At 36.5% G+C, this 11,685-nt stretch overlaps 3 protein-coding genes across 7 annotated transcripts; 1 reads left to right on the top strand and 2 right to left on the bottom strand.

Moving 5' to 3' along the window:
• On the top strand, positions 9–1,544 carry LOC105158364 (checkpoint protein HUS1B). The gene has a single exon (XM_011075102.2). It carries the CDS (start codon positions 95–97, stop codon positions 1,049–1,051), a length of 957 nt encoding a protein of 318 aa, XP_011073404.1. The 5' UTR covers positions 9–94; the 3' UTR covers positions 1,052–1,544.
• LOC105158365 (protein FAR1-RELATED SEQUENCE 6-like) lies at positions 1,723–4,583 on the bottom strand. Of its 2 annotated transcripts, none has more exons than XM_011075103.2 (2): positions 4,293–4,583; positions 1,723–3,968 (listed from the first exon to the last, which is right to left on the bottom strand). In XM_011075103.2, the coding sequence occupies exon 2, from the start codon at positions 3,960–3,962 to the stop codon at positions 1,968–1,970; it is 1,995 nt and encodes a 664-aa protein (XP_011073405.1). In that variant the 5' UTR covers positions 3,963–3,968; positions 4,293–4,583; the 3' UTR covers positions 1,723–1,967. The 2 variants fall into 2 exon arrangements, with proteins under 2 accessions (XP_011073405.1, XP_011073406.1); XM_011075104.2 differs by having other exon boundaries at positions 4,433–4,582.
• LOC105158362 (protein FAR1-RELATED SEQUENCE 6) lies at positions 6,158–9,857 on the bottom strand. 4 transcript variants are annotated; one of them, XM_011075099.2, is made up of 3 exons: positions 9,719–9,847; positions 9,255–9,354; positions 6,158–8,510 (listed from the first exon to the last, which is right to left on the bottom strand). In XM_011075099.2, the coding sequence occupies exon 3, from the start codon at positions 8,480–8,482 to the stop codon at positions 6,467–6,469; it is 2,016 nt and encodes a 671-aa protein (XP_011073401.1). In that variant the 5' UTR covers positions 8,483–8,510; positions 9,255–9,354; positions 9,719–9,847; the 3' UTR covers positions 6,158–6,466. The 4 variants fall into 4 exon arrangements, with proteins under 4 accessions (XP_011073401.1, XP_011073400.1, XP_011073399.1 ...); XM_011075098.2 differs by lacking the exon at positions 9,255–9,354 and having other exon boundaries at positions 9,719–9,857; XM_011075097.2 differs by lacking the exon at positions 9,255–9,354 and having other exon boundaries at positions 9,657–9,847.

Raw genomic sequence — 11,685 nt, 5'->3', positions numbered from 1 at the left:
AACGCAAAAAGTGTTTTCCCTCCATCTTCCCCAAAATTCCACCCGCAATCGAATAAACCCATATCTCAGTCCCATTAACCCGACCCGAATCAAGATGAAGTTCAAAGCGTTCCTGACGGACAACGGCATCAACCTCTTGGAGAAGAGAATCCTCCCGGCGCTGGACAAGATGGGCAAAATCTGCCACCTCTACTTCACCCGCGACCACGCCTTCTTCCTCCACAACCTCCTCAACGCCGACGGTGTCCAATCTGTCGCCCAGTTCAAGCAGCAGTCGCTCTTCCACGACTATCGGATTTCCAGCCAAAACGACGACAAGATCGCCTTTTGTATCGACCTCTCCCTCCTCCACCGCGCCCTCCGCTCCATCCTCGCCATCTACGTCGAGTCCAGGGACTTCAATTCCAGTGGCCTCCAGATAAAATTGGTCAAGAAGTTACCCCCGCACTCGACCCAACCGATGCCGTTTCTGACGTTTGAAGCAAAAGGGCACAAGTCCGCGGTGGTCCAGGACGTGCCCATTTCGAAACCCCTGTCGCGGGCGGATGTTCAGGAGCTCCAGCTCGCGCTGGAAAGTGCTCAGGAAATGCCTGCGACTCTAGTTAGAGCGCCCGAGCTGAATTCGCTGCAGAATTTTGTTGATAGGATGAAGCACGTTGGGGAGGTTATGGGGGTCTCCATAAGTAAATGCGGAGACTTGCATTTGCAGATTTCGACAAGTTTGATCACATTGGGGGCTGAGTTTCGGAGGCTTATGGTTTTAGGGGAGAGGGCTGATCGGGTGGTGGGGGATGAGGGTTTGAGTGCTCAGACTAGGATTGAGAGGGCTGTTCAGAGAGGAGATGCGATGAATGTGCAAGTTAGTGTGAAGCATTTTTTCAAGTCTCTGCAGTGTAGTTTGGCGAGGCCCGATGCTGCATTCTATGGGATTGCTCCCCAGGGTGCTTGTTTGATTGTTATTTTTCAGTTCTTTGTTCCTGGGACAAGGCAAACGGATAAATCTATAAGTCTGCATTGTCGGCTCCCTGTGCTCGATCCCGGTTCTAACTGATGCTGCATTCGATGGGATTGCTCCCCAGGATGCTTGTTTGATTGTGATTTTTCAGTTCTTTGTTCCTGGGCCATGGCAAACGGATAAATCGATAAGTCTGCATTATCGGCTGCTTGTGGTTGAACCCGGTTCCAACTGAAGCCTCCGGGTGATGTAGTCCATCGTGCCTTGCTAATTTTCATAACATTGTCTATGGATCTTATTGAGTTGCATTTTGCCACGCTCCAGGGCTTCATCGGCTTCATGTATATATAGCAGATGTCATGAGTGGCTATGCCGCCGATTGATGGAATGCATTGTATGGTGTAGATTCTCATGTTACCTCAACAAAACAGAGAGTTGTAATGTGATTTCCTGCATTCCAAGCAGTGGCAAGGGAACTTGGTTGCTAGAGGAGTTTCAGATATGCCACTCCTCTTGTTTTGTCATCAATGGAACGCATTGTTATAAGTTAAATTATGATATCTGCATTCTGCGTTCTGTCTGCTTAGAATTTGTGAGGTTAAGATTTCTATTGTGTTAATAGTGGAAGAATCGAGCACTATGGGCACATGTTTCTTTTCACGGACTTTTGTTGACATCCTGTTTAGGACATGTTTGAAGTCACAAATATGCTGCCTTCACTGGGAGAATGAAGTAGGCTTAAGCTATCAAAAGTGCTTGAATAATAATACCACCAAAGAAAAAGAATCTAGATAGTCAATGAGTATGTCCACTTGAGGAATAATTGTCTTTGGATTTTAACCTTTGTACATTAACTTGCATATTCTACACAACTGCTATTCCTAGGCTAACAGGTTCTTCCAAGCATGATTGTGGCAATTGCCCACACTTGCCACGATTGCTAGATAGAATGAGATAGAGACTTTCAAGATACAAAGCACAGAATCTACACAGAGTTAGCCTCATAATCCTATTAGATACGAACCTTGTTTAGTATCTCATCTAAAGATTGAGAAGTGAACTTGTAACGATCATGTGATTGCCTCCCTTCCTCAACAACCTTTATAGCACATTTGTACAAGTTATCATATCTATGCACAGGGTTGTTAACATCAATGCCATTCCAGCCATGATTGAAAATATAGCTACGATTTATGTCTTTTCTCCATCTTGCAAGAATATACCGGGGTGGAATCTCCTCCAAACCAATTTGGTTGATAACACTTAATGCATGTCTGCACAAATAACCCCTGAAGTTGAATAATCCACATGCACAAAGAACTTCAGCATCAGAAGCATTGTACGTCACCTTGAAGTCCCTTGTTTCCCTCCAGTTCTCCTCGACTTGGATGTCTTCTTTAACAATGTAAGTCACGATAGAGCCATCTATGTTCATCTGTCTTATACTGTAACAAGTGTACATGCCCTCTATTTCATCTTGAAATTTCTTAAATATGCAATTTGTATATAGTCTCGAGAGCTGCAACTCAAAATAGAATCTTGACTTTAGCATGGAATTAGAGTTTTTTGATTCTAAATCAGATATTGTTTCTCTTTGGTTGATTTCCAGCAGAGCTCGATCATAACTGCTGAAAAACTGTTTAAGTGAAGTATGTGGGCTCAAGTATTCTTCAAACGGTGAAGTCAACCTCTCATTCTCTTTTACGGTAAACATTCCTGCCAAAAAAACTTCTTTCAAATAGACTGGAATCCACCGCTTCCGATCTTCATATAACATCTGAAGCCATTTATGATCCATAAGCCTATAGCTCTGCACCATTTCCTCCCAAGCTGCTTCAAACTCATCTACTCTTGATGAGTGATAAACTGCTCTAGTAAATGCCTTTCTGATTGCGTCATATTCCTCCAACCTACCCAGTTCACTTGGAACCTTCTTCATAATATTAGTCAAAGAAAGACAATGAAAAGCTCTAGGAAAAACCTCGGAAATAGCATTTTGCAAGGCTTTACACTGGCTGGTAATAACAGTTTGTGGAGGACGTCCCACCATATATGTCAGCCATGCTCTGAACAGCCATGTAAAGGACTCCACAGTCTGACTGGAAACTAAGCCACAGCCCAGCGACATGGGCTGTGCATGGTGATTGACACCAGTAAATAACACAAGAGGAACCTCGTATTTTTCGATTAAAGTCGTAGTATCAATGAATATAACGTCCCCAAAATAACCATAGGCGGGCCTAGACCTTGTCTCAGCCCAGAATGTGTTCCGTAAGCATCCTTTCTCATTAATATCCATCACATAAAAGAAACTTGGGCTACCCAACTGCATCCTTGTAAAAAAGTCAAGCATTTCTTGAGTGTCCCCTTGTTTAAGGTTCAACTTGTCGTCACTCTGATCAATATTATTCCTAAAGTCACCTTCATCAAAGCTTGAAAACCCGTTATCCTCTGTGTCAATAACCACTGTTCTAAACAACCTGATTTTACGAACTTCCTCAGATCCATCGATTGGCAAAGGTCTCTTACTTCCAAGATCCATTATCCTATGAGATTTATAGAATTTAGAACTAGTTGAACTGGTTAAATGATTGTGCTCAAGCTCAACTTCTATAATTCTCCACCTCTTATTCTCCATCAACCTAAACTTAACCATTGCAGGACAGCCGGTCCGAGTTTCAGGTCTTGGCCGGCTGGCTTCAGATCTCTTCTTGAACCCTGCACTACTGCAGCTTAATTTCCCTCTATACCTCTCCTTGCTCTTTCTGTACCAAGTATTACTTACTCTTACACCGAATCCTTGTTGTTTTGCATAACAATTGTAAAAGTAATAAACATCATCATAAGACTCAAACTCCATCCCAACAGCTGGAGGCAGTGGATTCTCACCAAGTAGAACATTACCAGTTTGACCAACATATTCTGTCATTGCACATTCTCCATCAATCTCAAATCCCTCAGCCTCATCATCATATGCAGCTTCCCCATTGAGAGAAACTTCATCCATCTAGTACTGGGAAAAACAAATTAAAAAAATTGTATCAAATGCTACAATAATTATCATATGCGACCATCTGCCACAATTTTTATTGTATATGACAAAAAATGCAACCACCTCTATTGTGTGGGATCAAAATCGCAATATTCCCTTGATTGATTTTAATTTACAATAACACACACACACACACACTGCAATTATGTGTTCTAAAACTCAGGGACTAAATCAAGAAATTTCATCATGCGCAATTCCACAGATAAACAGGAAAAAATGAACACTCTTAACTTGAGAAAACTAATCCATTATAATAAAAAATTGTAAAGCAAATTGAACCCGTACCGTGGTACATTCAACAGAGAACTAATTCTACATCCAACTCTTCAACAAAATTCAGTCTTTAGCTCAATAATTGTTTATGTAAACATATGCGTTTACGCATATACGTACAAGAACAAGCAAATAACCCGGAGTACGCTTACAATTGATGAGGGTGATATTTAATCGGCGGCGGGCGGGAAATTGCGGTGGTGCAGAGGCGGAGCAGTCGCGGATATGAGTAGTTGGACAGACAAAGCGGTGCCTCCGGGTTTGATTAACAAATGGTCGCAGGTTGCGGATGAATTGTCAGATGTACCCTTGTAAGTTTTGTTTTGGATAATGTTGTAGAACTTGTTTTATTATACTTTTAGGCAGAAAGTTTCTATGAAATTGCATTTTGACCCCTACTTGGAGGATGAAAATGAAATTGGGAACCTCCCTATGTGTATTTCACACTCCAATTTGAGGTTAAAATAAAATAGTGAATTCTAAAATGGAAATAAATTACATGTTACGTTCTGCAAGTTAATTTTTTTATGGTTTTGATTCCATTAATTTTAAACTTATTATATTGACTCAGATAATCTCCAAAAGCTTATAATTTTAATTTTAAATTTTCACTCCGTTAAATTTATAATAGAATTAACCTTAATTTTCCTCAAGATTTAACGGAGCTTGTGTCATACACGTGTTATTTTTATCAGAAATTTAACGAAATTAATATTTGGGATTGAACTTATATTTTTTGGAGTTATGAGGTATAATGCGGTGAGATTAAAAAAATGGGTCTAAAATTACAAAGGGAATAATTTGTAGGATGTAAAATGCAATTTTTCTACAAGAAAGGAAGGAAAATGAGGATGGTAGCACCAATCACAGGCTGCCACCTGTTACTCAAGCCCATAATATTACGCCTTCTCTCCTAACTTTTGTCATTTTTAATTAAAAATTGATCATATTACAGTCATTATGTCAAGATAACACCAATTCGTTCACTAAGATCAGTGACCTCAGATCAAGCATACAATATAGATATATATATATATATACACACACACACAGTACATTAAGTTCTATAAATATTTATATATATGGAGATACAACACTTTTTCACCTTATAATTTAAAATCTTTTTCCACTTTTAGTTTACATGAATTATGAGATTCTCATTTTCAATCTCATAACTTTTAAAAAATAGCACTTTTGATTTTATGATACCATTTGATATTTTAATATAAAATGCACATAGTTGTTAGGGTCTATATACTTTGGCACCATAACTTTTAAAAAGTAGTGCTTTTGATCTCATGCACTTAATGACTACGTGGCTTTTTTCGTTAACTATCTAATTGGAAAGATGTCGTAGGATAAAATGTACTACTTTCTTAAATTTCGAGATCAAAAGTGAGAATTTTGCAATTAATGGGACCAAAAGTAGAACCGCCTTAAGTTTTGGGATGAAAATGCTATTTTTTCTTTATATATGTACTAATCATTATAGCACGTCGTTCGCATGTGCATATAATAAATAATTTACACGCTTTAAAATATATTATAAATAAGAATAAAATATATAAATCAATACATATATTAATAAAAAGAAAGAACAAAAAATAATTTATCAATTAATATAAATTTTAAATAGTTGAATAAATTAGTTATTTTATTATGAATGACATTTTTTACTTCACAAAAAGATTAATGCGGCAGTGTTATTAACCGTCGTTTAGAAGTGTGGAATGATTTTCTTTTTATATTAATACAAATAATTAGAGATAAAATTATAATTTTAGAAATGCTTTACAGGTGCCATAATATAAATAGCTGATCAGTAGTCTTTTATCACTCGATACAATTGCAATAGAAACTAATCTTAAACAAGCGTAAAGATTTCTTGGAACCACATAATTCTTAAGTATTTTGTTTTCATATTTCCTGCACAAGTTCACACTCTAAAAACCAATTCCTAACATCAAGTTTCTTATCGTGTCCGGGTATTTTCAATCTAGCGCAGAGAGTCGAATCTTCAAATCTCCATATGAAAGAGTTGAATCACTACCACCATCAAATTTGAAATAATCAGAGCTGTTTGATCTTCAAATTTCAATATGGTAATGCTTCTTGAAGAACTCGCATGATGCACAAGTTGGGAGCACTCTTTGTTGATAAAAGAGTCATTATGTTAAAGAAGTTGGCTACACATGTTTTTTTTCAAGACTGTGAACTCTAACCAACGACTCTTCGAATGCTCGCAATGCAACCTTGTAATGGTCTAGAGAGATCACTCCCTCCTCCACAACTTGTAATGCACTTCGATACAATTGGTTGAACCATTGCACACGTTCTGTATCAGCGTTATCAGCCCCATGGTCCGGAAGGTACAAGCGTTTATAGTCCTTCTTCCACCGTGACAAAATGTATTTCGAGGGGATCTCTTCCACTCCATTGAAGTTCAGTACACACAATGCGTGCCGACATAGATAACCATAAAAGTTGAAGCAGCTGCAGATGCAACGAACTTCAGCTGCAGCTCGGTTATAGAGAACTTCAAAATCCCGGATCTCTCTCCTGTTACCGTCGTGTAAAACCCGTTCCTTGACTAAAAATATTGTGATCGGCCCATCAATGTGTATCTGCGTTGTGCTGAAACAGGAGTACATCTCCTCCACTTCCAACTGGAATCTTTTAAATATTGCTCTAGTGTATACCTTGGACAGTTGCAGCTCAAAGGAACATCTTGTTTTTAGTTCGGGACTAGAGTTTCTTGACTCCATGTCTGCAATCACTTCTTCCTTGTGCTTTTTCTGCAAGGCCAATTCGTACTTGTCGAGGAATTCCTTCAGTGGAGTTTGCTTGTGCAAGTACTTGTCAAAAAATGCATTCAGGGTCTCCCCAGGCTGTGCGGCAGCCATTCCCATGAAAAAGGTGTCCTTCAGGTAAACAGGAGCCCAAAGTGCTCGATCTTCATATAACAATCGAAGCCACTCGTTATCAGCTACTCCAAAACGCTGGATCATAAACCCCCATGCTGCTTCAAAATCAAATGGTTTTAAAGCCTCGTAAACCCCTTTCAGCAATGCTTTCCGTATAGCATCATAATTCCGCAATCCTCCTAATTTCTCTGGAACTTTTCTCATTATGTGTGACAAGCCAAATCGATGGTGAGACTTTGGAAAGACATCAGCCACTGCGCTCTGCAAAACCTTGCACCTGTCTGTGATAATGGTTTGTGGGGGATGTCCAGATGTACAAGTAACCCATGCCTTGAACAGCCAAATGTATGACTCCATTGTCTCACTTGCAAGGAGGCCACAACCAAGTAACACCGGTTGACCATGATGATTTACGCCAACAAATGCAACAAGGGGAATCTCATATCTGTTTGACAAACATGTATTGTCAAAGAAAATCACATCACCAAAGTAACTATTCGCAGCCCTAGCTCTGGCATCTACCCAGAACACGTTCCTCAAGCGCCCTTCATCATTTAGATCCATCAAGTAAAAGAAATTCGGGTTTGTCAACTGCATACGGCAGAGGTAATTGTACATTGCTTGTGCGTCACCTTTTCTTAAGTTCAATTGATTGGGCTGATCAGATGAACTTTTAGCCTGCCTTATATTGAAATTAGAGGTCCCATCACCGCCGGTGTCTATCACAAGAGCACGGTACAATTTGACAGGTTGTATTTCCAGTTCAGAGTTAGAAGACAGTTTCCTCTTGGTCCCACTACCCATACTCCGAATAGACTTGTAACCTTTCACCCCTAATAGATGGTTGTGCTCGAGAGTAACTTCAAGTATCCGCCATCTTTTGGAATCCACTAACCTCATCCTCATCATAGCAGGACAACCGGTTCTTGTTTCTTTCCGGAGACGGTTTACATCTTTAACTCTTTTGAATCCCTGGCTACTGCAACAAAGTACTGCACCATATTTCTCTCTGCTGTTTCTTTTGAACCAAGAGTTTTTCACTCTCACACTAAAGCCTGCCTCTCGGGCATAACAATTATAATAGTTGTAAGCATCATCATAGGTCTCAAATTCCATTCCCACAGCAGGAGCAACGAATTCTTTCCTTCCTTGAGAATTATTACCTTCAAGATTGCCATTTTGATCATCAAATGCTGCTTTCCCATCATTGGTTCCTGGTGGAGTCTCACAGGGTAGTGTATCTGTGGTTTGCTCAGTGTGAAGAGGGATCTCTTCCATATTAAGTAGAAAAACACACTCTCTCTCTCTGTGCAAACATAAGCCCAAAAAGCACAACAGAGTAAGAAAAAAAAAAACTACTGATGGAAATAATAATAGCAATGATAACTGAAAATTAAATGAAAAAGGTGCTAGCTGTTTCTTCTGTTCACAAGAGACTAATTTTTACAGTAGAACAAGCGATTGGCAAAGCAGATACTAGATACTTCTGCACAGAAATTAAAGCAGAGAAAATCACTCGACAATGTGATAGTTGTGCTGCAACTAATACACACTGCTGTGTGGGCCAAAGTTGCCTCTTCATTTCCAATTTTAGCAGATAGTATGTCTAAAATCCAAATAGAGAAGTGTTCTAAGGTGCCAGTTAAATTCTAGCCCATGAAGCATAGTGTCTTGTGATATCTTCTTTACTTCAGACAATCATCCCCCAGCGCAAAAACAGAACAAAAGTGGAGGCACAGGCAACCAAGACATGGAAATCAATATATTCATTACTCACTGAAGCATGGGAAATCAGGCATTCAATAGGCTAAAATATATGAATGGTCCAGAAGTGATCACAAAACATCTTGCCCTAATCTATACGCCATCAACATAGAAACTACCAGAATTTCCATATCATAACTCTCAGACAGTATGAACCCTAATTAACTGTTCTCTATTTCCATTAAATTTATCAACCTTTCTTAAAATACGAAGAGATCAGACAAGTATAATGCCACTTATCTTCAACACAATTCTTATCACAAATAACAAAAATCAAGAAAATTACTGATTCAAAGCAGCAAAATGCTACTGCCATTGCCATTCAACACAGGATTCAGTTGCTTCGCACCATTTAAAGGACACAGATATTCCAAGAAAAGAAGCACCTGAAAGCATTTCCAATCACTTCTTTAAGTAAAAAAGAGTCACTCCAAATTATCACCACCTTCCATTGAAAACCAAAAGAAAGAGACAGAAAACCAGAAACCACTGTAAAGATCAAAACTTCAAACTTCTTAAAAAATTGACCCTAATAAAAAACTGGAAAACTAGTCTAATTCTAAAAATTTCAAGATAATTCGCATTCAAGATCGAAACATTGCTCAAATCTTCAGCTGCTGAAACCTCAAACGTCAATAATTCACACCGATAATCAACTGAAATGAAAATTTCTAAACATGCATTTCACCCGCAACCTCTCCGTTGCATATATTGACTTGATTGCATGAGAAATGAGGGCATGCGGCTCACATGTGAGTATTAGGAACGAAGACGGCCGGGAGTCAGCGGCCGGAGAAAATTACGGTTAGTGCTCCGGCGAGTGAAATAACATGTAGCACTCCAGGGCCTAGAGAACCTTCTTGTAGATTTTGTTGTAATTACGATTTTGTCGCACCTATTGTTCTTATTTTATTATATTATTTATTAATAAAAAATAAAATAAATTACAGACCAAATTAATATTTTTTAAATAATATTTATTAATTTAGTATTTTTATGAATAAAATATCATTAATAAAAAATAATAAATTATAATGAACTCCTCTAAAGTTTTTTATAATTATAAATATTACTTCATTATTAGAAAATTACAAATAACTTCATGAAAATAACATCTATCTAACAAATGCCGCCACGAGAGGATATTTATTAGATAATTATCAATTCTATGAAAAATATTTATAATTCTGATTAATTTCAAGAGAACTCATTATAATTCTTCTTAGAAAAAAATAAACAGACGGTCAATTCGTATAAAAATAAATAAATTTGAGAATATTTCAAATAATATATATTTTGCAAATAAAAGATAATTATTCTAACACTTTGTTTATAAGAATAGTACATTCTAGCGGTAATTGCACACTCAATGAGTGTGTGTCATGTGCACGCATAAAATATAAATATAGTTATAATTGTAATTTTTTTAAAGAGATTTATGGTATAAATTTATTTAAAATAAAGTATAAAACACTTGATGTTTGTAAAGAAGAACCAAGGCAAAAATACTATTCTTAAAAATATAAAAGAGAGGATATTTATTAGATAATTATCAATTCTATGAAAAATATTTATAATTATGATCAATTTCAAGAGAACTCATTATAATTCTTCTTAGAAAAAAATAAACAGACGGTCAATTCGTATAAAAATAAATAAATTTGAGAATATTTCAAATAATATATATTTTGCAAATAAAAGATAATTATTCTAACACTTTGTTTATAAGAATAGTACATTCTAGCGGTAATTGCACACTCAATGAGTGTGTGTCATGTGCACGCATAAAATATAAATATAGTTATAATTGTAATTTTTTTAAAGAGATTTATGGTATAAATTTATTTAAAATAAAGTATAAAACACTTGATGTTTGTAAAGAAGAACCAAGGCAAAAATACTATTCTTAAAAATATAAAAAGGTCGAATAGTGTATACAATAGGGTGCTTCAAAGTATGGATTTAAATTTGAGGAAGCAAGTTTTTGCTTTTTTATTATTTTTTTTTAAAAAAAAAAAAGGCATTTAAGTCAACATACAATTTGTCCGCCAAATTAATTATAAAGGGCATCTCCCAATTAATTAATAGTACTAATAGTCGTGCACACTCGATGCTCATATCTTCCCCACAAAAAAAAAAAAAAAAACAATAGCATTGATTATGTGTTTAATTGTGATAAATTGTTTATGAAAAGACAAAATATTAAGTAAAATATATATATATATATATATATTTGGTAATAGCACCATGAAATAAAACTGTAACAATACATAATATTTAAAAATAAACATAGAAAATATAGAATTTACATGTTGGTAATTACTTTTTTTAGATTAAAGTAGACTTGTACACAAGTTCAGAAGAAAAAAGGCATTTTTATTTATTTATTTATTATTATTATTAATTTTTTTGTGTGTGTGTGGGGCAAAAAATCAAAAGAGTGATTGTAGTTATATCTTTCTCAAGGTATAATCAACAATTTGAAAGTCCACTTGAAGGAATTAGGTGGATTGAGGCTGTAATGTTATGTTTGGATCTTGAATTTTAGTGAGAAAATCATTATACAAAAATATTACCCTCACTTCAAATGATACTTCTTTTTGCTAATCTTTGTACTTTGCTCTCTTTTTTTTTTTTTTCATCATTGAATTCCTTGATCCAAACATAGTATATAGCTTCTTAGATTCAATTTCACCTGTATATTATTACTTCCTAAA

Source organism: Sesamum indicum, linkage group LG3 (assembly GCF_000512975.1).
Source record: "Sesamum indicum cultivar Zhongzhi No. 13 linkage group LG3, S_indicum_v1.0, whole genome shotgun sequence".
Lineage (NCBI taxonomy): Eukaryota > Viridiplantae > Streptophyta > Magnoliopsida > Lamiales > Pedaliaceae > Sesamum > Sesamum indicum.
The sequence above is the reverse complement of the archived record's forward strand: the minus strand, read 5'-3'. Positions and strand labels throughout refer to the sequence as shown.